At 30.3% G+C, this 27575-nt stretch overlaps 2 protein-coding genes across 2 annotated transcripts; one reads left to right on the top strand and one right to left on the bottom strand.

Annotated features, from left to right (window-relative positions):
- Positions 1–4645: 4645 nt before the first annotated feature.
- Positions 4646–5312, bottom strand: LOC108455737 (60S ribosomal protein L27a-3-like). The gene has a single exon (XM_017754279.2). It carries the CDS (start codon positions 5247–5249, stop codon positions 4809–4811), a length of 441 nt encoding a protein of 146 aa, XP_017609768.1. The 5' UTR covers positions 5250–5312; the 3' UTR covers positions 4646–4808.
- A 10101-nt stretch (positions 5313–15413) lies between these two features.
- On the top strand, positions 15414–19269 carry LOC108454746 (uncharacterized). Its single transcript, XM_017753304.2, has 2 exons — positions 15414–16349; positions 19069–19269. Exon 1 carries the CDS (start codon positions 15773–15775, stop codon positions 16322–16324), a length of 552 nt encoding a protein of 183 aa, XP_017608793.1. The 5' UTR covers positions 15414–15772; the 3' UTR covers positions 16325–16349; positions 19069–19269.
- Positions 19270–27575: the final 8306 nt, after the last annotated feature.

Raw genomic sequence — 27575 nt, 5'->3', positions numbered from 1 at the left:
GATAAAGAATGTAAATAAACCCTAAGCTAAAAAAGATAATAAAATTTGAAGAATGTGAAAGTATGTTTTTTTCTCTCAGCCAAAAGATAGCTTTTCAGCTGATTACAACCCAATTTTTGTGACCAAAATGCCTTTCAGCGTCTAATTTTAATTGGTGTTGAGGTTAGACAATGACTACCCCTAAGTAATATTTTGTCCCTGCTCGACAAGGGTAATGCGATACCGATGATAGTCTTGACAATGAGGTTATTGGGTGTCTCGGTATCACGATACCCATGGCTGGTATTGCAATACCATTAAAAATAGTCTCAGTTCTTCTCGTTTCAACACTGTCAGGGGTATCACGACTTCCATGCTTCGATATCACAATACCCTTCTAGGTAATGTTTTCTTCACGTTCGAGCCACCATTAACTCCCTACAACACCCAATTGACTCATTAGGTTCCTTATGGCACATTTGGCCAATCAAGTTTCAGTAATGGTAGAAATCACACAAAATCACTTATTCAAGCGAAAAGCTAAAACTAAATAAAAGCACGAAAAAGACATCCAAATTGCTTGAGAATAAGCTCTTCAAGTGTAATGGAAAGCCTAATTTGACGCATCAAATTACGGCAGATCAACTTGCAATGTATCAATACCAAACCTAAATATCGATACTTATCTATCAAAATGCATTTAACATATTTTAAATGCTTAAAAAACTTCAGTATTGACTCAAAGACATTTAGATAAATTAAAACAAATTTGAATTTTTTTTTTACTTTGTTAATCTTGAAAGCTTTGAAAATATTTGAACACTAAACGACTTGGTTAATAAAATTTATCTCAAATATTGTTATATCAAAAATTTAGGAAATCAAAGGTAACAATGTTGTTAAACTAATAAGATTCATCCAAGAAATTAAAGGCTACATTTGAAAGCAAAACTCATTATTTAAAAAAAAAGCACACAAATGAATGGTTAAAGAATAATTATTTACTTACTTTGAATGATTATTCACCTAAACAATTAAAATTTTTGTTAAAATTATTTACATGAAAACATATTTATAAATGCTAAAACCTAGTTTCCCTTAGTGTTTTGGATTAAATTATGGTTTTGTCCCTTTAATTTGAGATTCAATTCTTATATTTTAATATAGAAAATTTAGTCCAAATTGTTGACATTAAATTTTTAACACCCAAATTGTTGGGTTTTGCAATTGGGGATTTCAATTTGATTAATCAATGTTGAGGTTATATATATATATATTAAATGACATTGTTTTCGATATAATATTTACTTTTTTTCTGAAAACTTTATAATATTTTATATTTAATAGTATAATTTTATTAGAAATATTTTATATTTATAGTTAAAATCATTTAAATTTTTTAAATATTAAAAGTAAAAAAATCTTAATTAAAAATTACTTTTATCAAACAACTTAATTATATTTTCTATTTAATTTTAAATAATATACTAGACATATTTTATAATTTAAATGCAAAACTTAATTTTTCGACACCTAATTTTATAAGTGTTAAATTTATATTAAAATTTTGTTTAGCAAATTAGTAAATATAAGTACTAAATATAATTATACTATTTAAGAAAAGTAAATATTGATTTTAAAAGATTATTTATTTTTAAAATTTTAATCTGATTAATATAATATTTTATATTATGTTGAGAGTTTTGGATAAAAAATACATATGGTAATTTGAATATCTCATTTTATTTAAAAATGATAATTTTTTAATTTTTTAATGAAATAAAATCAATTCGACACTTTTTTGTTAAAAATTTTATATTAAATAAAAAATTAAAATGATTATCAAACATATTTAAAATATTAAATGTTGAAAATTTTCAATAATTTATCAAATATGGCATTAATTTTTAATTTATCAAACAATACATTAATTTAAAAATATCAAAATTTTATACTCAATTGGACAAGTCGATAGGTCGATATTGCCTAAAAAATCTAAATAATTAAAATACTCAAGACACATCAAAATTTTGATGAAAATGAAATTTGTCTACTCAATACCAATTTAAAATAATAAAAAATACATATTAACAGTAGAACTATCCATGGATTAGGTGGCTCACCGGACCCGATTGGCTCGGCCCAACTTGAGCAAAGATTTTGTCCCTCAATCGGGCCGGCCCGATTTAAATTAAATAAGTTTTTTTAATATTTCTTTTAAATTTAATTATAAGATAAATAAATATTAATATAAAATAATATATTTTAGTAACATTTTTTTCAGGGTAAATTCCAAAAAATATCACTGAACTATTGCTCTTATTCTATTTTGGTCACTAAACTATTTTTTTTTTTATTTAGTCACTAAACTTTTCAAAATCAAATATTTTGGTCACTCTTTGGTTAGTTGTCTCTAGATGAGTGGCGAAACATTGATGCGAGCTTCTTAATTGGTCTAATAACAAATTTACCCCTCCAATATTTACGCATTCTATCAATTTGATCCTAAATATAAAACATTCAAGAAATTTCACCCTCAATGTTTATAAAATTTATCATTTTAGTTTGAATTCTGAAAAATTCAATAAATTTAGTCCTCAAAATTTAGAAAATTTTTAATTTAGTTCTAATTTTAAAAAATTCAACAAATTCAACTTTTAACCCAAATGACAAATTTTGTCAATCATTCAAATCAACTAACGATATTATAAAAGTAATGAGATCAAATTATACTAAATTAAAATCCCGACTAAAGCCCAAACTTAAACACAGTAAAAGGAAAGAAATCATAATTTAATCTAAATAAAATTTAATTTAATTTTATTTAAATATATTTGAATTGATTTTCGATTTGCTCCAATTTGTTTTCCATTGTAGGGTAGGGAAAGAACTAAAGAAGATAAGACAAAAATCTAGAAAGCAAGGTTGAAGAAGTTGCAACCAAATTATGGGGGGAATGATCAAAATATTTATTTTCAAAAAGTTTAATCTTTAAAAAAAAATTAAAAGTTTAGTGACCAAAATAAAACAATGACAATAGTTTAGTGACCATTTTTTAGTTTACCTTTATTTTAAAATAGTGATATAGGTATTTGGGGCGGGATCGACAGAGTCGAGTGTGGGCTTGAAAATTTTTAGATTTTTGACCTAACCTATGGGCAAGTCTAATCAACTTGTACAAATACAAAAACCAATATTTTTAAAATAAACTAATAACCAAACTGGTCAAACTAGACTTGCTCATGGGTCAAGCTACCCTGCCCGGCCCGAAGGCCCGCCCGAAATGTGAGAGGGTTTGGGCTAAAATATAGGCCAGAAAAATGGGCTTGGACAAAAAAATGAAGCCCGTTTAAAAAATGGGTCAGGCCTCGGGCAAGGTATTTTTGGCCAGAGCCCGGCCCGGCCCGAATTCACTAAATGACAAAAAAAATCTGCTATTTTTTTTTTGTTTTTGAATGTTATTTTCTTATTGTTTTCTCCCTATTTTACTACCATATTACTACTAGTTGCTCCTATTTTGTTGTTATTATTTGGATATTGTATAAAACTTATTTTATTATTAATTTTGTTATTATTTTAAAGGCATTTGTTAATTTTATTATTATTTTAGAGGTATTTGCTTGTTAAGTTCCATCTATCTTAATGCTATTTAAGTCTACATATTTTTAAAATTTATTTTCAATTTGTTGGAAAATATTTATTTTAATTTTTTAGTATTTTGATGTATTATATATATTTAAAAAATTATATAAAAAAATAAAAAAAATATGGGCGGGCCGGGTAAAGCTCGGGTTTTAGTATTTTTATTTGGGTCGGGCTTGAGCAAAATTTTAGGCCCTTTTTTGGGCCAAGCCGACCTGAACCCAATGAATGGGCCTAAAATTTTAATTGAGCCCGGTTCGAACCCGATCCGGCTTGGCCCATGAGCACCTCTAGGTCAAACCATCGACCCTTATTTGATTGATCCATTCGGTTCAAATAAAATAAATTGTTAAAATTCATAAAAATTTTAAAAATAATTATCAAAATTATAAGAGTTGGTTAAACCAATTTGTTCCAATTTGAGGGTCAAATCGCATTTTTTCCTCTCAAAATTAGACTTCGTTTGGATGGGCGATTGACTGCTGTGAGGTGCATTTAGCTTACTTTTTGTTTCACGCTACAGTATCACTACAGTATCTAATCTCACTGCCACCGCTGTTTTTAAACTAATCGTAGCTAAACGTACCGCTCATCCAAACTCACACTTGATTTGATTTTATTTTTTTATAAAAAAAACAAATTTAACTACTAATTATGTCACTTTTTGAAAAATATATTTATACAAATCATTTTGCTTTTTAAACGAATCTTCAAGCTTAAACGAATGATTTGATACATGATGAGACCTGAATGATAATATGGTGGCTTAGGGTTAGGAAATTGGTTGGGACTTAGTAGTTGTACGTTCTTTGTTAATATAAAAATGGAATTAGAGATTTATGTATTTTTAAAAGAGGAAAATTATTTGATACTTCATTATATTATTCAAGATCTGAACCTAAAATTAAAATCGAGTATAAACATCGCGGATAGAAGATTATTCAAAAACTTGTAATAAGAGAGCTACTTCATTTTTAAAAATTATATTTCTCTTATGATTTTAAAATAAAAATTAAAAGTAATATTTTTATTTACGTATTTTTACTTAGAAATGCAAAAAGCAATGTTGAATATATAAGTCGAAACAAGCATAGAGAACATATATATAGAGTGAACCCAAAATCAACGACATTAATGTCAAAGAAATGTCATTCAAATCCAAATGAAAATTAACGAAGAACCCTAACCTAAGCGGTCAGAACAACGGCGCCACCAGCTTCCTTTATTTTCTTCTCAGCAGTTTTCGACACCAACTTAGCCTTGACGACCATCGGTTGGTTCTCCGGCAAAACACCTTTCCCGAGGACTTTAAAGTATCCGAACTGAGTCACGTCGATCATCGGAGCCGCATCCTTGTTGGCTTTGGTTTTCACCTCTTGCGGGACGAGAGACCAGAGCTTGTCGATGTTGACGATGGGGCAGTAGAACTTGTTGCGTAGCTTGTGGAAGTACCTCATACCCACTTTCCCGAAATACCCAGGGTGGTACTTGTCGAACAGGATCCTGTGGTGGTGCATGCCTCCTGCATTTCCCCGACCTCCCGGGTGTTTGCGGTGCTTCCCGATACGGCCGTGACCGGCGCTCACGTGGCCGCGCTTCTTCCGGTTTTTCTTGAAGCGGGTTGTCATTTTGGGAAGGTGAAGGTTAGTGGCGGCCCAATACTAGGGTTTTTGGTTGTGGGGATTATATGTGATGAGAAAAAATAGCGAGAGGTTTTCGGTTTCCATGTTTACCCTCTAGACATTTCGAATTTACGAATATAACCTTACCGTTTTATAGAGTGATCATGCTGTCGGTTCAATTTATATTTGCCAAAGTTTGAAACTTTGAATAAATTGACAATTATCTCGTTGGCAAAAAAAAAAAAAAAAAACACAATTATCGTTAAACCGTTAAAAAAAATCGAAATAATCAAATTGATTTTATTTTATTTTTTGAGGTGATCATAAGTCGGGACAAGTCAAGTTTAGATCGGATTTGTGTAAGATATTTGGACTAATTTTTTAAATTTGGGTTCGACCTTGTTCGAAAAATGGGTTTATTTTTTTGTTCAATCCCAATCAAATTTAAAAAAGGTTAATTTAAGTATGCTAATATTTAATTTTTTAGATTAACTTTTATTTAAAAATAATTTTTAAAAATATAATACATGCACAAAAAAACTAAATTAAAAGTTTTTAACATATTAAACATACATTAAAAGTATTTATATTAAAAACATTATCATAAATATAATAAATATCTTATTGTATTAAATATAATTTTTATATTTTAGGTCATTTAGTTGGGTAAGTTTTTTTAGGTTTTGGATAACGGTTTAATTGTTATTGGGTTAGTGATTTAATATAAATATAAATATATAATTATTATTTAACATATATAATTAATATAATATTTTTATAGCATAATATATTCGAGCTGGATTTGGGCAAAAAATCTTACCCAAGGCTTGACCCATACAAAAAAGGGTATTAAATTTTATTCAAGCCCATTTTCGAGTCTTGTATTTTGTCTAAGCCCTTCCATTCTCGGGCAGGCCTTCGAGCCTAAGTAGGTGGCCCGACCCATGAGCAGGTCTAGTTCTGAATTTTTTTTCCTTAAAAATTTGTAAAGAAAAAGAAAAAAAGTTGAATAAATTAATTATGTTTAAATTTTTTTGTTTAGTTATATCGAATATTTAATTTTAAAATAGGTAAAAGTATTAATTTTAGAAATTAGATTACGCTTACTCTTTGACTTAATTTATATGATTAATTTATTTACTTTTTAAAATAAATGGGACAAAATACAATCTAATTTCTAATATAAGGGTCTTCACAGTACTTTTACCTTTGATAGTTGAGTTCTATAATGGGTTAAATTAATTTTGAATGGGTTAGATTGTGTATGGGTGAGTTGAGTCTAACTATTTCTCTAAGAAACCACCATTGACATGAGCTAAATTGGAGCTTTAAGTGAGTTTTCTTTTCAATTTTTAATTAGATTAATAGTTAGAATTGTTAGATAAGCTTAGCCCAAATGTTGAATTACGAAATTGATGATATTTAATTAAGTTGCCATGGTTGAGTTTTGGTTAAATTGAAGCTTGAAAGTGATGAATTAATGGATGTTTAGCTTAGATTAAGGTAAGATTTTGTTGGATTCATAGTGAGCATTGTTGATTAAGCTTAGATTAAATCTAGGTCAAAAGGTTAGTTAAGTATTATTAGGTACCAAACCAATAAGAGACAAAGCTATTGAAAGTTATAGATTAATAGTTTGAGGTCTCTAAAGAATAAATATGAAATTAGATTTTAATTCAATCAAGTAAATATTGAGATACAAGCATTTTAGATATAAAAATTAAAAAGAGAGCTAATTATAAAATGTACAAATATGCTTGGTTTTTGGTTATGCCTTGTTGAATATGATCTAATGTTATTTTTTGTAAACAAATTAATGTATATAGTTAACAACAAAGTCGGGATGTCGAGGGACAAAAGCGGAACGGGTAATGATAGCAAAATCAGATTGTGCTAGCATAATTTGATTTCTTTACTTATAAATTTTAAGCAATTAGGTCATTAAAATATAAGTCATAAATAATAGAATGGAACTATATTATCTTCTGTTGATATTGTTCATGAAAAGTTTGATTGATAATGGTTGAAATTATAATAGTCTAATAGATGATATATATGTGTATGTTTGTGTCAATAAATACATAAACAATTTATAAAGAAGAATGATGAGTTATGCTTGTTCATGTAGTCAAATATGCTAACATGGGCTTTATAATAATTGACATATGGTTGGAATCATGTTACATATATATTGTTAGAATTAAGTGACCGAATCCTTATTTAAATAAAATATATTGGTAAAATAAAATAAAGAAGAATCCATATAGAATTACACTTCTTTTATTTTATTTTTAGAATAAGGTTTTTAAATCTTATTAAATACCATCTATTTGATATTGATTAGAATAAGGTGTTTCAGTTTTTCTAGAATATGACTTTACAAGCCTATAAATAGACATAGTCTATTCCTCTTATAACGATTTCGAATTCGACATAGTGAATTTTCTTCTCCTCTGCCCATGGTTTTTTCCCGAAAGGGTTTCCACGTAAAAATCTTTGTGTGTTCTTTATTTTTATTTTTATTTTTATTTTTTCACAAATTGGTATCCGAGTTTCCGGGTTATTCATCTCGATTACGGAAATAACATCTTGAAGAATGAAATTCCGCTGTTGGATCGTAACACCAGATTTGCGTTGTGGCAGATTAAGATGCAAGCAGTTCTTGCGCAGATGGATCTGAAGAATGCCCTGCTAGGGATAGATAAGATGCCTTCGACATTAATAGATGAAGAGAAAAAGTGTAAGGATCGAAAGGCATTAACACAATTACATCTGCATTTGTCCAACGAAATTTTGCAGGATGTGATGAAAGAGAAGATTGCCGCTGCATTATGGAAGAGGCTAGAACAAATATGTATGTCGAAAACTCTAACAAGCAAGTTGCATATGAAGCAGCGTCTTTATGCTCATCGTTTGGAGGAAGGTGCGTCTGTACACAAACACTTAACAGCGTTTAAAGAAATTCTTTCAAACTTGGAGGCCATGGAGGTTCAGTATGATAAGGAAGATCTAGGGTTGATTCTACTTTGTTTGTTGCCCCCGTCTTATTCAACCTTTAGAGACACAATTTTATATAGTCGCGAGTCTCTCACAGTTGATGAGGTTTATGATTCTTTGATCTCGTATGATAAGATGAAACATCTTGTGGTTAAACCCGACTCTCAGGGAGAGGGTCTTATTGTTCGTGGGATACAAGATCGGAATGTTGATAATAATCGTGGAAGGACACAGGAACGAAATTCTCGTGGTAAATCTAAGGGTAGATCAAAGTCTTCAAATAGAGGTAAAACTTGCAACTTCTGCAAGAAAAAAGGGCACATTAAATCTGAGTGCTATAAGCTACAGAATAAGATTAAAAAGGAAGCTGCGAATCAAAAGGGAAAACAACCAGAAAATTTCAGTGAAACTGATATTGTAGAAGACTACAGCGATGATGAACTTCTAGTCGCTTCTGTCAATGATTCTAAAGTAAGCGATGAGTGGATACTTGGTTCAGGCTGCACCTTCCACATGAGTCCCAATCGGGATTGATTTACAAGTTACGAAACAGTGTCTGAAGGTGTTGCTTTGATGGGAAATAATGCTTCGTGCAAAATCGCAGGTGTTGGAACAATTAAAATTAAGATGTTTGATGGAGTTGTCAAAACACTTAGTGACGTACGACATGTTCCAGAATTGAAAAGAAATTTAATTTCGTTGAGTACTCTTGATTCAAAAGGGTACAAATACACAGCTGAAAGTGGGGTTTTAAAGATTTCCAAAGGTTCCCTTGTTGTGATGAAAGGGCAGAGAAAGATTGCTAAGTTATATGTTTTGCAGGGTTCTACTGTTACTAGTGATGCAACTGTCGCTTCCTCTTCCTTGTCAGATGATGATATTACTAAACTTTGGCATATGCGTCTAGGGCATATGAGTGAGAATGGCATGGCAAAATTGAGCAAAAGAGGACTTCTTCATGGGCAAGGAATTTGCAAACTGAATTTTGTGAGCACTGTGTTTTTGGGAAGCAAAAGAGAGTTCGATTCACCAGAGAAATCCATAACACGAAGAGAACGTTGGAGTATATTCATTCTGATCTGTAGGGGTCATCCAGAGTGCCTTCAAGAGGTGGAGCTAATTATATGCTAACCTTTATTGATGATTTTTCCAGAAAAGTTTAGGCGTTCTTCCTAAAGCAGAAAAGTAATGTGATTTCTGTATTTAAGTCTTGGAAAATTATGATTGAAAAACAGACGAGAAAACAAATAAAATACCTTCATACAGACAATGGCTTAGAGTTCTGTTCTGATGAGTTTAATAGATTGTGCAAGTCAGAAGGGATCGTGAGACACTTGACAGCTCGCCATACTCCACAGCAAAATGGCATTGCGGAACGAATGAACAGAACGATCATGGAGAAGGTTTGATGTATGTTGTCAAATGCCAACTTACCAAAGTCGTTTTGGGCAGAAGCAGCCTCTACTGCTTGTTTTTTTATCAACCGATCTCCATTCATTGCCATTGAGAAAAAGACTCCACAAGAGGTATGGTCTGGTAATCTTGCTAATTATTCTAATTTAAAGATTTTTGGGTGTCCTGTGTATGCTCATATTGATAATGGAAAATTGGAACCGAGATCCATTAAATGCGTTTTTCTTGGTTATAAAGCTAGTGTAAAAGGTAATAAGTTATGGTGTCCTAAAAATAGAAAAGTGGTGATTAGTAGAGATGTTGTTTTTGATGAAACTGCTATGCTACCTTACTTATCTCTTAAAGACTCTTCCAATAAAAAAATCAAAAGCAGATGGAGCATCAGATTAATACAGAGTCAACTCTTCAAGCCAGTACAAAAATTGAGATTAGAGTTGCTTCTTCACCACAATACCCTATCGCCAAAAACAAAACTAGAAGAGAAACTAAACCTCCAAAGAAGTATCCCGAAGCTTATTTAGTTGCTTATGCTTTAAATGTGGCTGAAGATTGCGGTTAGCTGTGAAAACTCAGAAAAATGGATGTTTGCTATGCAAGAGGAGATGGAATCACTTCACAAAAAAAATGGGATCTTGTGAAACTTCTTAAAGGTAAGAAGACTGTTCATTGTAAATGGTTGTTTAAAAAGAAAGAAGGGACTCTAGTAGTTGAAGAACCCAGATATAAAGCAAAGCTTGTTGCAAAGGGTTACAGTCAAATTTCAAAAGTGGACTTCACAGATATGTTCTCCCTAGTTGTAAAGCATAGTTCGATTTGAGCTTTGCTTGGTATTGTGGCCATGCATGATTTGGAGCTTGAGCAGTTAGATGTAAAAACTGCATTTTTGCATGGAGAACTTGAAGAGGATATTTACATGCAACAACCAGAGGGTTTTACAGTCTCAGAAAAAGAGGACTATGTTTGCTTGCTGAAAAAGTCTCTTTACGGTTTGAAACAGTCACCAAGGCAGTGGTACAAGAGGTTTGATTCCTTTATGACTTCTCATGATTTCAAAAGAAGTAGTTTTGACAGTTGTGCTTACTTTAAGAAAAACAGTGATGGTTCTTTTTGTGTATCTACTTCTTTTTGTTGATGACATGTTGATAGTAGCAAAAGATAAAGGAGAGATAAGAAAGGTCAAAGCCCAACTAAGTGAAGAATTTGAGATGAAAGATTTGGGACCAGCAAAGAAGATACTTGGTATGGAGATTCTCAGAAATAGAAAAGCAAGTAAATTGTACCTAAGTTAGAAAGGGTACATTGAGAAAGTTCTTTGCAGGTTCAATATGCAGAGTGCTAAGCCTGTTAGTACTCCTTTAGCAGCCCATTTCAGACTTTCATCGGCTTTGTCTCCACAATCAGATGATGAGATTGAGTACATGTCACATGTTCTATACTCTAGTGCAGTGGGATCTCTCATGTATGCTATGGTTTGTTCACGTCCAAATTTATCATATGCAGTTAGTGCAGTTAGCAGATATATGGCGAATCCCGGTAAAGAACATTGGAAAGCAGTTCAGTAGATTTTAAGATACTTACGAGGTACTATTGATATTTGCTTACAGTTTGGAAAAACTAGAGATAGAGTCATTGGGTATGTTGATGCTGATTTTGCTGGAGACCTTGATAGAAGAAGATTTCTCATAGGTTATGTCTTTACAATCGGAGGTTGTGCAATCAGTTGGAAAGCCACTTTGCAAACTACAGTCACTTTGTCTACCACTGAAGCTGAGTACATGACGATTACTGAGGCTTGTAAAGAAGCTATTTGGTTGAAGGGGCTCTTTAGTGAACTCAATGAAGACCTTCAAATCAGCACAGTATTTTGTAACAGTCAGAGTGCCATCTTTCTTACAAAAGATCAAACGTTTCATGAAAGAACAAAACACATTGATGTTCGGTATCATTTTGTTCGTGATATTATTGCTCGTGGTGATATTGTTGTAAGCAAAATTAGTACTCATGAAAATCCTGCAGATATGATGACTAAGTCACTTCCTATAACCAAGTTTGAGCATTGCTTAGACTTGGTTGGTGTTCATTGTTGAAGTTAAACCCTTAAGGGGTTTTATGGAAGAGGTGGAGAACTTGTTCGCTGAGAGTTCGCGATAAAGAACTTGTTCATTGAGAATTCGTGTCAAGGTGGAGATTGTTAGAATTTAGTGACCCGAATCCTTATTTAAATAAAATATAGTGGTAAAATAAAATAAAAGAAAAATCCATATAGAATTACACTTTCTTTATTTTATTTTTAGAATAAGGTTTTTTAAATCTTATTAAATACCATCTATTTGATATTGATTAGATTAAGGTGTTTCAGATTTTCTAAAATATGGCTTTACAAGCCTATAAATAGACATAGTCTATTCCTCTTGTAATTATTCGAATTCGACTTAGTGAATTTTCTTCTCCTTTGCCCTTGGTTTTTTCCCGAAAGGGTTTCCACGTAAAAATCTGTGTGTTTCTTTATTTTTATTATTTTCACATATATATATATATATATATATATGTGTGTGTGCTAAGTCAGTTGATTATGATTTAATTTGTTATATATACAAATAAGCTTATACTTATACATGATTGAGATTATGAAAGTATTTGGTGATGAATGCAAATAATGTTGTACTTTCAATTTCTAGCTTATTAAGCATCTAATTGAATAAGGTAACATTTGGTACTTTGCTTCATGATTGGTAAGTATGGTGAAATATATGTGATTGAATGCTAATATGGAGATGTGTTTTAATGCTTGAAATATATAAGAAAGAATGATAAGATAATGAAAGAAATATTAGCATGTGAAAGTATGATAATATATGCAAATGATATAAAAATGCCATGTAAATTAATGGTTTCGATAGAGTTGGGTATAGTTGACATGTCATAAGGATTAGTTATATATTGATATGATGAATATTATATTACATGGTCTCAGATAGAGTCCAGTATAGTTGAAATGTCATAAGGATTAGTTATATGGGGATTACTTCGATTTGTACTGATGAGGCATTGAGCGCATACTACTTTAGACATTCTGATGAGGTACTGGGCACACATTACTTTGGCTTATGCCAATGAGGCGTAAAGTGCATATTACTTTGAATTTACCAATGATGTAATGGATGCAATTTATAATGGTGTGATGGTAGGATGATCCGTGTAACTGTCTTGAGTCCGTGCTCGATTGACAGGGGCCACAAACTATGTATTATGTAATTGATGATTCTACTTTATATGTGAAATGTATAACTTATGCTTGATTTGATTAATTAAATGTAAATATTAGTATAATGAACGATAGCATGTAAAAGATCATGCGAATTAGGTATTACAAGCCCTGGGGGTTGATGATGCTCTGAAACGAGTTAAACTAACTCAATTAGGTGAAACTTAGATATGGAAGTTGATTTGAAAATGTCATAATGTATGACCCGATTTTTGTCTGTGTTAGAAAAATTAGTTTCGAGATTGAATTTGTTAAGTCGAACCATCCGGTAAGTTAAACTAAGAAAATTTACAAGTCAAATACGAGAATTAGAAATGGAATTAACTTAGTAATTAAATTAATTAAGTTGTTAAATAAATAATATAAGGATTAAATTGAAGAAATTAACAAATGATGAAATAAATAAGAGAAACTTATGTAATAATTTAGCATGTCCTTAAAATCAATTGTGCCATAATTAAGTTAAGGTAAGTGGCTAAATATAATCATCACCATCCATTTCCACTGAAGATTATTCTTCATAATCCACCGTAGATTAATAGGTAAGCAAGCTTATTTTGGAGTGATGCTTGTAGATTTTCAACGTATTAAGATTGGTTCAACCAACCCATTAGTTGTTCTTTGATTAAATTACCATTTATGACAACTTAGAGAAATTGAGTTGGAATTTATGAATATTAGTTACTGAAATTGGATTATAACATCAAAGGTAAAAATAATTTTTTAGCTCTCCAAATTTATAATTTTTTTGTCAATAGTCCTTACTCTTTTTCTTTATTTCTTAAAGTATCTACTGGAGCGAGTCTAGTAATTAATCCTCCATATTTTGTAGACCCATTACAGTACAGATGTTGGCCACGAGTTTTAAAGTTGCTTCATACTTAGGACGAGGATCGAACCCTTGGCCATTGGTTAAGGTAGGAGAGACATTTGCCATCTCACCTAACTCTCGTGGTTAATATAGTCCTTACTCTTTAAACGTACATAAAAAATTTAAATTTTTTTATATTTTACATAAAATATAAAAATATTTTTAAAAATAAAAATAATTATGAAAAATATAAAAACTCTTTAAAATTCAAAAAATAAAAATGATTTTAAAAATATAAAATAAAATTTCAAAAATTAATGTTATCTAAACCAGCCAGTTGGATCGAGAACCAGTTGAGGTATCAATTCGGTGAAAGGTAAAAAAATCGGTTGACCTGTGAATCGGTACAAACTGGTTGAACCAAACTAAAAAGTTTGTTGAATTGATTTCAAACTGGTTTGATTAATTGGTTCCCAGAACGACTGATCCGACTGAATCAAAACAAATAAATTATTTAAAATAAAAATATTACAAAAATTATAAATATCAATTCAATTACTAGTTCAATTGATTTTTTAGCCCAATTCTACCGGTGCATACCAATTTGCAGTCAATTGATTTTTTCATTTTTAAAATTTTGTTAGTCTTTAACATGTGAAGTTTATTGTCAACTTGATCCATGCCAAGTACATATATATATTTTAAAAAAAATTTAATTCTTTTCCTTATTGTAAAAAATAAAAATTCAAACTATAATTATAATCTTTTAAAAAATTGAAAAAATAATAATAACAGTTTAAAATTCAAAATAAAAATAAAAGATTTTTAAAACTATAAAAAAATTCTAAAATTTAATTTTATCTAAACCGAGCAGAACTAATTGGATCAAGAACTAATGGGATATTGGTCTGGTGAGAGGTAAAAAACTGGTTGACTCATGAATTGGTATGGATTGGTTAAACCAAACTAAAAAACTAGTAGAACTGGAAATTGAACCTATTTTATAACTTTGATTTTTTTTAAAATAATTTATTTGATTTGAACCAATCGTGTTGGCCGTTTTGAGAATCAATTGGTTAGACTAGATCGAAAATAGTTCAATTGTTCGTTTAACCAATTTTTAGCTTGGTTCAATCAATCTGTACCGATTCGCGAGTCAACCTATTTTTACCTCTCGTCAAATTGATATCCCAACTGATTCCTGATCCGACTGGTTGGTCAGGTGCAGTTTAGATAACATTCAATTTTGGAATATATTTAGAATCATTTTATTTTTCCACAATTTTTAATTTTTTGGAAAAAGTTTTAATTTTTAATTTTATGCTTTTATTTAAAATAAGAAATTTTTTTTTTAAAATTTTTATGTAGTGTAAGGACTGATTGACAAAAATTATAAATATTGAGGGCTAAAAAATTATTTTACCGTTGATACCGTTTAAATGGAGAGATCAAGATTTTTAATAAAAAAATAAAAGATTTAATGTCTCAAAATTAAAGTATAAGGATTAAATTTTAAATTTTGAGAGAGTACAAGATTATAGAATTAAAGTATACGGGCCAAACTAATAACAAAAGAAAGTACAAGGTCCAAACTGATAAAAATAGTTTAGGTACCAAAGTGATAATTTAGCTATAATACAGGGTGAAAAGAGGTGTTAAGCCAAAGATATATTCAGTTTGAAATTTAGAAAATTTTCCTCTTTTATGAGCGAGCCGCATGGACGGCGATGGATACTCCAAATTGCCCATACAAAGTTCCCCCTCTTTATTATCTATCTTTGGCCAAAAAAGGTGAAAGAACAACATAAAATTCCTGTATTTCTTTTCACTTTGTACCTTCTTCTTTGGCCTTCACAATACCAAATCTAATTTGGGCATCTTTAATTCCCATGTTCTTTCTAGGGTTTTGAATTTCCCCCCTCCCTGGTTATCCCTAATTATTCATCAAGTTCCAATTTTCATTGTCTGGGTACTTTTAGATCTCCGTTTTTTTTTTAAAAAAATTTCGGATCCTTTTTTGTTATCGTAAAAAAAAAAAATTCAATGTCACAAGGTTTCTCAATTGAGCTTTACTTCGATCCAGCACTTGAGAACCAGGTCTTAAAAGCTTGGAATGTTTTGGCTCGTCGTCAAATCAGCACTCAGTTAATTGAAATCGAATCAAGGCCTCACATTACTCTCTTTTCAAGCCCTTTTCTCGATCCTGCAAAGCTTGAATCCGTTATAAAGTCCTTTGCTTCAAAGCAAGAACCTTTACCTATTTCTTTTTCTTCAATTGGGGCTTTCCCAAATGAAAACAATGTTCTCTTCCTTTCACCAGCTCCAACAATGACGCTCCTACAATTCCAGGCTCAGGTATGTGAGGCAATTAAAAAAGAAGGGATTGAAATTGGGGAAGAGTTTAAAGCTGATGCTTGGATCCCTTATTGTCCCGTAGCTCAAGAAGTGCCTAAAACAAGAATGGCTGAGGCTTTTTGTGTGTTGAGAGAGTTGAAATTGCCTGTTTCTGGGTATGCAATGGATATTGGATTAGTGGAGTTTTCACCTGTTCGTGAACATTTCTCATTTGGACTTGGGAATACCATAGACACATAGAGATTTGGAAGGTCCATTATACAGTGTTAGTCTTTGCTTTTTCTGTTCATTCTGCTTACTTGATGTGTTGCTAATGTAGATTCTATAATTAGTAAATGTTGGATTCTTAGTTGCAAAGTTTACTTGTTTATCATATCTTGTTTTATTGCTTGCATTTTTTTGTACAAAAGTATGTTTTGATGGGATAACAAATGGATTGGTTTAACTCAAACCTTTTATTTATCTTTTATCCTAGTCTTCTACATAACATGATTGGTGGAAATTGTAAAGGATCCCAATGAATAAATGAGTGCAAAATTACAAGAAGTTAAGTTGCATTTTGCTCTCTCTACTAAAAAATTGGATAAATTAATTTTTAAAAATTTTATCACTTTATATTGTTAAAAACTGACATATCTAATAGAATAATAAAGACAATAACATATGATATGCCACTTGTACCTGATGTAAAGGGACAAGTTTTTAATAGTAAAAATGAATTGAAGTTTTAATAGAAGGACTAGTTTGTTCTTTGATGTAACTTACAATGATTAATTTGCATATTTTTTTAGTATATAAGTCAAAATGTAATTTGACTTCTAGTATTGAGATTTCCATGATACTTTTACTAGTAAATGTGCTTTTAGTTATTGTTGCATCCATTTGTACTTTTAAAAACTGCAGTGGCTGATAGAAGAATCAAATAATAACATATGGCATGTCACTTGTACCTTATACTGATGTATAGAGACAAGTTTTTAATAGTAAAAATGAATGAAATTTTTAATAGAAGGACCAATTTGTTCTTTAATCTAACATATAGGGATTAATTTGCCCATTTTTTAGTATATGGGTCAAAATGCAATCGGAGTTCTAGTACTGTGGTTTACATGATACTTTTTCTAGTAAATGTGCTTTTAGTTATTGTTGCATCTAAACTTCTTGTATGTTTGTCTTGTATGTTTGTCTGAGTTCTAACATTGATGATGATTTGTTCTACCATGATACGAATGACTAGAGAAATGTTGGATGAGGAGAAATGTATTTGTTTGGTTCAAATCATTTTTCAATATGCCATCTGGTTTGCATGTTAGAAAGCATGTTATTGGCATGTACATACATATATATACATATACTGTGTTCACCATTTTGGATTGGCAACTCATAGGAAGCCAAATCCTGCTGGTTGATAGCAATATGGTTAAGCCTATAAGGCAGTAATGGCATCAACAACCCAAGTTTCTTAAAGATTGGATATGTATCTGTAATGGTATGCAACGTATGTGTTCGATACCTATTGTTAATCTTTTGTCTTAGTAAATGAGCTTTTTGTTGTTGCTGTCGCATCTAATGTCTCGTATGTTTGTCTAACATTGATGAGTATATGTTCTACCATTCCATAAAAGGCCAGAAAAATATTGGATGGGAAGAAAATATATCGGATTGGTTCATATATTTTATCAGTCTGCTATTTTTGTTTGCATGGTAGAAACATGTTATTGGCATACATACATACACGCATTTATAAAAATATATAGATTTAGGTCACTACTTTTTATATGTTGACATTTTGCCTTTCCCTCACTTAATGGCAACTCATAAAAAGCCAAATCCTGCTGGTTGTTAACAATGTGGTTAACAGCAGGTGAGCTACTGGTGTACCAGAAGTGCCATCAACAGGCCAAATTTCATAAAGATTGATTCCCGAGTACATGGACATTCTTTTCTATTGGAATTAAAGATTGCATTTTGTCTCTTTTACTAAAAAAATAAGCAAATTAGTCCTTGTACGTTTGATCAAAGAGCAAACTGTTTTTTTTTTTAAATTTCATCTATTTCTACCATTAAAAATGAATCTTTATACGTTAACATGAGGTAGGTGTGACATGTCACACGTCACTGTTTAATTATTCTGTCAACCATGTTAGTTTTTAACAATACAAATATAGGAAACTTTTAATAAAAAGGACCAATTTGCTCTTTGATTTAATGTAAGAAACTAATTTACTTATTTTTTGAGTAGAGGAGATAAAAAGTAATTTAAATCCCAAGTACATAAGTTTTGTGGTACTTGTACCGAATCAAAGTACAATTTATTCTCTTTGATCCCTTGAGCTGTGTTATCCAAACTTTTTCTAAATTATAGGTACGCGATCCATGTGTTTTGACACATTCCAACATGAGTATGGAGGAGGTACAAATACGATCCTTTAAATATGAAAATTTTTGGAAAATATGAGCACGCTCGTAATGATACTCATCCCAAGTCTGGGTAATATAGCCTTTGAGCTCCAATCCTGAAATCTTTATAGAATTAAGTTATGTTTGCTTACTGTTACTATGAAATAGGGCAATCCATTAATCTTGTAGCAAGGTGTGCTTGTTCAGACAATATGCAAGCAGCCATCACACGAGGCTAACATAAGGACATGGTTCTAGACCCTTGTAAACAGACAAAGTTACATGAACCCGGGCTTGATGTCCCTGTTAGTCACAACATCAAAAGAAAATACCAGAAACTACTCATTCAATAGAAGGAATAAATGAGATCATAATCCCTGTAGATTGAGACTTGCAATGAGACATTCTTAGTAAGATGGCAATAAAATCACCCGGATGGAGAAATGGTCAGTTCTATTGACAAAAACTTGGGGTTTTCCGTCAGAATCTTGATGTTTGACTTGTCTATAATAGTTCGATATCGTGTTTTTCTTTTTGGTGCAATTGTTTCATTTTCTGTTTCTGCTACGTCTTGTTGATGTCAGGTGGTGACGAGCTGAGTAGGCAGTGGATATGACACAGGTAAATTCTATCAAAGGGGACCGGAGAGTTTTCTTCAGAAGTCGGTAAAAAATCAGAAAACTAAGCTAGTAAAAAAGGAAATTGACAGTTTTTCCTTTTGTTTTCAGTTATCTCTGAATAACCTGAACTGAAACTATTAATGCATGTTTATGGTTTGTTGTAAAGAGTTCTAGATTCACAAGTGAGAGCCATACATGAGTCCATTGTTCTTCCAGGTACTTGGGCCTAACTCATCTCTGCCCATTATTGGTATAATTCTCATTTACCCCTCCATTAATATAATACTGATTTTAATTAATATTTTTTTATTATACAATGATTTTAATATATATATATATATAATATAAGTACTCTTTTATGAGAAAATATTTAGTAAACTGTCAGTGGAATTTAAAAAAGAGAGACGCACCTTAATTTTTTAAGGTTACTTGTGAAATAAAAAAAGAACACTGTCAGTGTAACAATAAATTTAAATATAATCAATTTTTTTTATTTTCATCTCATCATTATATTTACATTTAAATCAAAACACACACTAAACACTTCATCACTGCTTTTAATCTCACCTCAATAGTAATTAATCCCATCACCTAATTGATTGAAATTCTAACTAGTTGTACTTCTAGATAGCTTTTTACAACTAATGGGAAATTCTATTGATGAAATGCTCAATAATTGTAGCAAGTGCTGGCCCTTTTTCCCTTTCCAGGGAAGATTACAAACTAGGTATTGATTCAATAAAATAAATTCAGAACAGGGCTGAAAGTAGAATCAAAATCAGATAACTTGATATATTCGGTAAGTTAGTAATAGTTTTTCAGTGGCATATGAGTGTTAAAAAGCAAAACTCGAAATTTAATTTAGTTGATTCATTCAATCGCAAACTTAAATATAGCATCTAAACTTCATCCTCGTTGATAAAATTACAAACATCAAAATGTGCAGCTGGGATCAGGAATCTTTTTAAGCTGTTTACATAGTTTGGAATTTCAATCCATTTATTGAACAAAAATGCAGGGCCTTTAGGACAAGATCCACTATAATGGGTTAAGCACCTGTTTTAGAGGCCATGTTATAGCTACCTGACACTAAACATCCCCTGCTTAAGTTTAAACCTCATGTAAATTTCAACATGAAATACTACAGATAAAATGAAAAGTCGAGGTAAACAACGATGCAAGTCAAAAGACACAGTAAGGTTGCCAGTCTTCTGCAATTTGCAGATATATATATATTTGAACCACATTTTTTTGTAGTTAAACAGGCCATGGGGGGGCAGCCATTGGTTCAATCATGATGAACCATTTGCGTTAAGAAATGGGACATCTCACCAAACTAGCTAGAATCTCGACAAAATTGTCGAGCCACTCTCACATTCTGTTCTTATCTTAACCATCTCCTCCCCATTCCTCTATCATCCAACGCCAACCTTTTTCGACATACTCGTATTCAAATATGTGTCAAATATATATATATATTTTAAATAAAAATAATTAAGAGGTGGAACAGCATAACATGCAAGTATTGTCAGCTTACGTGGATGATAAAGGCTTGCAGTAAAAGTAGATTTCTTGCGGCTATTCAATGTTTTTATCAATTGAACAATAAAGACAAGACATATATAAAAAGGGGTTGTTTTTGGGTAAGGACACAGAGATATACGCTGGGGTTTAGTTTACTTCCATAATTCAACTCAGTGATGGACAATCAGCAAATGTTCTTTGTCGGCAGCTGGTGATACAGATGTTAAATACCTCCTCTCTTTGTTTGCAATTCCAACACTGGAAAAAAAAAAAATTTGTTGGCCCTCCATTTTTAACCATTTGTAGAGCTTTTGGATCTTTTTTAGTATCACCTTTTGGTTAATTAGTTAGGTTTCCATTTTTGGTCATGCCGCATTGTAAAAATCGAATCAATTTATAAACTACTAATGGTTTGATTTGGTAATTCCATCATTAAGTTAAATATCATTAAAACAACATAATGACTTATTTGACATCTCAATTTAACTAAAAAAAATCATTTTAGTAATTTTTTTAGTTCATAAACTTGTGATGTTTATCAAGTCATCCTAGAATGAATGAAAAAGTTGACATTTGTTAACTTTGTTGATCTGTTATGACAATCTACATGTATGTCACGTCTTCTTTTTAATTTAGAGTGATTTGACAATCAACGAAAATTTAAGAATTAAAAGAAGTGAAACATTAAATTGAGTGCTAAAATAATTTCCCCAAATATTTTCAGAAAAATCAAAATTAAAAGTTGAGTTCAATTATTTGAAAGATGCCCCATGAATGAAAATGTAACTCATTGAAGATGCAAATAAATACATGCATAAACTATAATGATCCTATATCCTATGATTTCAGTTGTTGTTTTGCAAAGACAGAATAGATCACATCTTGATTTTGCTTACTGTTGAAAAGAGTATCTAAATTTAGCACTATCTGAACACTTGAATGATTTGATGCTTTTCTTTTCATTTGTCGAGTGTTATTTCCTGCAAACTCTTTTGTTTTTCGTATTAATATCCAACACTTGCATCTAAATTCGATTTTTCGTATTAATATTCAACATTTACACTCAAATACGATAATATATGTAAAAAATCCAGATCTTAAAAAACTCATCTTACTGACATGGAATGATAGAAATATTTTTTCTTCAAATACATTGTAAGATATATGTATGTATATAAAATCAATAATTCAGGTTTTTAGAAGTTGATATTATAGTAAATTGCAGGGTACAGCGATGGCCAGGGTAGCTAATCACATGGGATTAATAGCAGGGGACAGCCATTCTCACATGTGACGCCATGCCAATTTGCCAAATAACCCCCAAAGAGCCTCCTTTTTTCCCAATTTTTTTCAAATTTGAATTTTAAAAAAAATTTAAAATATCTTCTAGCTCTAGCCATGTTCTTATGCTTGCTTGTTAGCTACTTGTGGGCTTCCATGGATGAGTCTTTTTTGAGTAGCAAATGCATGGTTGCTAGGACACACTATCACCATACCACATACCCCATTTGGTTTTTTCTTTTAATTCCTATAGTTTTTTAGTGAAAATGACAAAAAATTATCCACAAAAGATCTGATTAACTGATACCAACACTGTTAAAAGAGTGATTTCTTGAACGATAATATTTATATTGAAATTTGGTAAAAAATATCATGGAGATCCTTATAATAGAAGTCGAATTCCATTTACCTCTACTTAAAAAAAATGATCAAATTGATTCTTTTATTAAAAGTTTCATCCGTTTTTATTATTAAAAACTAATCTTTGTATGTCAACATAAGAAATAATGCTAAGTCACGCGTAATTGTCTGACTATTTCATCAATCACATTAATTTTAATAATAGAAATAGATGAAAATTTTAACAAAAAACTAATTTATTATTTAATCTAACATATAAAAATTAATTTATTTATTCTTTTAAGTAAATAAAATAAAATACAATATTACTCCTAATATAACAACCTCTAATATACTTTCACCACTAAAATCCCATTTCAGCCACCTCTAACTTTGAGTTATTAAATGGAAACCTAAACATAGTAAGTTGATTAAATTTTTACAAGTGGGGGAGGGGTTGGGTTAAAATTCCAACTGTAAATAACTAACAAAAACAGGAAAATAGGGGAAGAATAGATAAAATGAAGAATGATATATATATCCTAAAGTCCCACAAAAGGGGTTGTATTAGTTAGGCTCACATGGGGGAAACCTATACTTTTAACTTCTTTTGACCCCACACCACTTAATGCTGTCCCTTTTATGACACTGACTTTCCCTTTTGTTTACTTTATTTTTTGAAATTCCAAAAACTAATAATAATTTTATTTTGAGTGCTCTAGTAGTAAAAGTGTTCCTTGATTGTGTCATTTTTTAAAAAATGTTGTTGTTTTTATAAAAAAATTAAAATAAGGTTTGGTTTGAATAAGTTTAATAAATAGTATCAATGAAGGAATATAATTATTCTTAAAATTATTAATAATTTGTTTTTTATTAATTAATAATTTAAGTTAAGTTAATTTGAATCCAAAATAAAAATAAAATTTTCTCGACTTAACTCATATGGAGCAAGCTTATTTGCTCCCTCCTTGAATAAGTTTATGTTTTTATTTTTAAAAAGCTATTATACTTATATTAATATTAAAAGAATAGATTTAGTTGTCGATTAAATTTTAGTTTGATTGTGTTAAATATGACTCTTATTTTCAGTCAAATTTGAAAAATAATCTTTCAGTTAAATTCTATTTACTTGTTTCAATCAAACATTGATTTGTTTAGATTATTTTATTATTATTTGACCTATAAATTTAGCCTATAAATAGGCTCTTTTATAACCTTAAAAATACACATCCATTAGAGATTAGAACTCATAACACATTTAGAAAATTTTGTGTTTATGTTTTGAGGGTTATTTGTTTTCGAGTTTTCGGCGTTTAGTTTTTATCTCTATTTTTTGTACTCTTCGTTTTTTTCCATTATAGTAAAATTATCTTTGCCCGTGATTTTTTATCCTTTTTGAAGGAGTTTTTCCACGTTAAATTTGTGTGTTCAATTTCTCAATTTCTTCTACTATTTTTACTTGTTCGTTGCTTAATCAGGTCGATTCCTAACAAGTGGTATTAGAGCTAGTTTAATTTTCATAGATCAGCCCATTCAGATATGACAGCAACAAGATTTGAAATTGAGAAGTTTGATGGTGAGACAAAATTGAATCTGTTACAAGTTTGGATGATGGCAATTCTAGTTCAATTTGGTTTGAAAAAGGTTGTTACCGAGAAAAAAGCCTGAGAATTTAAATAAAATAGAATGGGAAGAGCTTGATGAAAAGGCTTTGTGTGCAATCCAGTTGTGCCTCGCGAATACGGTATTGCAGGAGGTATTGATGGAGAAGACCTTTTCTACCTTGTGAAAAATGTTAGAAACTCTTTATGCGACTAAGTCTCTGGCTAACCGTTTAATGTTGAAACAACGTCTGTTTACCTTTCGCATAAATAAAGGTGAGCTTCTTAAATATCACATCAATCAATTATTTACTCCTTTAAATGATTTAAAGAACATTGAGGCTTATATTGATGATGAAGATCAAACTATGTTATTATTGTGCTCTTTACCTCCTTCATACAAGTCTTTCAAGGAGACCCTAATTTATGGCAGAGACAAACTCTCGTTTCAAGATGTGAAGGGTCATTTGTTAAGTAGAGACAAACTCGACAATGAGCTTCATTTGGATAGCAAGACAGATAAGCAAGCTTCCGTTTTGGTAGCACCAAAGAAACGAGACAAAAGTTGTCACTATTGTAAAAAGTTAGGTCACGTCAAAGCAGATTATTATAAGCTATGAAATAAAAGAGCTACTGAGAGTAACGAGGAAGATGTAGCTGGTGCTAATTTGGCAGATGAAAATGGTGATGATTTCTAGTTAGCATCAACAAGCGATAATTCCAAGCTCACGTTTGAGTGGATCCTAAATTCAGAATGTTCTTTCCACATGTGTCCCAATAGAGAATGGTTCTCCACATATAGTTCGGTTAAAGGTGGAGTTGTGAGCATGGGAAACAATTCATCGAGTAAGGTAATTGGTATTGGTACTGTTAAAATTAAGATGCACGATAGGACGATTAGGACACTCTCAGATGTCAGGTATGTACTTGATTTACGAAAGAATCTCATCTCCTTAAGTAGTTTAGACTTGAAAGGATGCAAAATTAGCATCGAGTCGAGCGGCATTAAAGTATCTCGTGGAGCTCTCTTTTTTTTAAAAGGTAAAAGAACCGGCAGTCTTTATATTCTAGAAGGTTCTACAGTGATTGGTGAAATTGGACGTCCCTCGTCTGTTACGGAGTTAAAGTCAACTCGTTTGGAGCGGAGGCAACTTGGTCATAGGAGGGAAAAAGGTATGGCCGTTTCGTTGAAGAGAGGTTCTCTTTTGGATGCAGGTTTTGAAAAGTTAGGGCACTGTGTTCGTGAAAATCAGACCCGGATTAGTTTTGATTTGACAGTGTACAAGTCGAAGGCTAGAAGTCTTCCATTTTCTAAGCACAAATTTGAATTAATTAATTCCCTGCATAGTTCAAGATAGGCTCGTGGCGGGCTTCGGCAAAGATGGCATTGTGGAAATATGAATCAAGGTGGAAATTTGTTAAATATGACTCCTATTTTCAGTCAAATTTGAAAAATAATCTTTCAGTTTCAATCAAACACTGATTAGTTTAGATTATTTTATTATTATTTGACCTATAAATTTAGCCTATAAATAGGCTCTTTTACAACTTTAAAAATACACACTCATTAGAGATTAAAACTCATAACACATTTAGAGAATTTTGTGTTTACGTTTTGAGGGTTCTTTGTTTTCGGGTTTTTGGGTTTAGTTTTTATCTCTATCTTTTGTACTCTTCGTTCTTTTGCTATTATAGTAAATTTATCTTTGCCAGTGGTTTTTTATCCTTTTTGGAGGAGTTTTTTCACGTTAAATTTATGTGTTCAATTTCTCAATTTCTTCTACTATTTTTACTTGTTTGTTGCTTAATCGGGTCGATTCCTAACAAATTGACATGAATGTTGTTCTCAATATGAGAGGACTTGAGTTCGAGTATACTGAAGCGCATTATTTTCCTATTTATGGACTAGGAAGATGCTATGGATAATTCTAAATATTGTGTCAAAAATAATAGATATGATCAAAGCCTATAATGCGATTGTTCAAAAAAAAAAGGTTTAGTTATGCATTATTTGTTGAAAATAAAATTAAATTTCAAATTAAGTGTTGAGTATAAATATATGTTTCTTTATAAATATAAATATTAATTTTTGGAAATATTCATTTTATATTTTTACTATTAACTTTTATTAGTTTTTATTTTCAATTATTTTGATATAATGAATTTACTTACAAATTCAAAAATAAAGTTTTTAAATGATTTAATCTTTGTACAAAAGTTTTTAGAATCCTCCAAGTCTTTTAAAAGTTTCTAAGTCATATTTTTAATGTTCCCAATCATGTCTCGAGACACAATCATGCCTACTTTGAGACAAGACCAACATCGAAGCTAAAAATGCTTCAAAGGAACCTTGTCTCAAGGCAAAAGTTATTTTTTTTTGAGACCAGCCAACATTGAACCTAAGGTAAGCTATAGAGAAACTTTGTTACAAGTCAACCAGACATCAAAGCTGAGGTTTGCTTCAAGGATCCTTATCTCGAGATATTTGATAAATAATCTTAAGACATAAAACATAAGACCAAATAATTGAGGTTAGTTTAGTTTGAATTCAAGTAAAAAATAAAATTTTCCTACGCTTAGTTCATGTGACACTTGGTTCATGTGGGCAAGCTTATTGTTTTAAGATATTTTAAAAGTTATTATATTTATATTTTATTTTAATATAAACAAAACACGAGTTTGAATTTTTTTAAATAGATTAGAATATCTATTATTTTTCATCATATTATTAAATTTATATTTAAAATAATTATTATATTTAATTTATAATTATTAATTAAAAAGTTAAAATAAAATAGAAGTTGTGATAATTATACATTTAAAAATAATTATAATTCTAAGCATCATAATTAGAGTTAATTAGTTATTATTTTAAATAATGTTACTTTGCATTAATTACATAAAGTAAAACTTTATTGTATGTTGAATATGTTAAAAATGCTTTAATTATTATTTGAGAATTTTTATTATAATATTTGAATTTATAAGTTAATATATTTTAATTATATTTAATAATTTAAATAAGAATTATTAATTTACATTAATTACTGTAATTAAAAATATTAATTTAAATAAACTAATTTAATACTAAATGCATAAAATCACATGCAATACATGTGATACTAAAAAGTAATTAATATTAAAAGAATATATTTATTTACAAATTCTTTGTTAAAATAAAAATTAAGTGTCGAAAAATTAAGCACTGAATTTTTAATGGTAAATTTGATAAGTGTTCAACTTGAATTATACAAATTGTTTAGTCGAAAATTAACTGCGGAATATAACTATATAATTTTATTATATGTAAATGTTAAATTTTGGAAGTTTTCTTTAATTTGAATATAAAAATATCTAGTAAAAGTTAAAGTGTTGAATATAAAATATCATAATATTTAAAAAATTAAATATTTTTAACAATATCCCAACTAATAATATAAATATTTAATTTAAATAATTACAATGGGTTTGCAATGTAATAGAAAAAAAATTAAAGTATAATTCTTCATTGCGATTGGTTTGCAGTGATTCATCTAATTAATGGTGGGAAAATAATTTTACTACGTACTTGTAAAGTTATATTTTATTTTTAGACGAAATTATTTTTCTTTCTTATTTACCTTTTAAATTTTTTTGGTGATAAAAAACAGTAATATTACATCAGATTAAATAGATCAAAAGCGCAACTCGCTCTGTCTTGTTGAAAAATATCTGAGACTTCGTTAG

This window comes from Gossypium arboreum, chromosome 9 (assembly GCF_025698485.1).
Source record: "Gossypium arboreum isolate Shixiya-1 chromosome 9, ASM2569848v2, whole genome shotgun sequence".
Classification (NCBI taxonomy): Eukaryota; Viridiplantae; Streptophyta; class Magnoliopsida; order Malvales; family Malvaceae; genus Gossypium; species Gossypium arboreum.
Note: the sequence above shows the minus strand (reverse complement) of the source record. Positions and strands in the feature narration are given on the sequence as shown.

What these genes read in the sequence shown, in the direction of transcription:
- LOC108454746 (XM_017753304.2), top strand. Translation starts at nt 15,773, where the DNA reads ATGTCACAAGGTTTCTCAATTGAGCTTTACTTCGATCCAGCACTTGAG.
- LOC108455737 (XM_017754279.2), bottom strand. Translation starts at nt 5,249, where the DNA reads ATGACAACCCGCTTCAAGAAAAACCGGAAGAAGCGCGGCCACGTGAGC.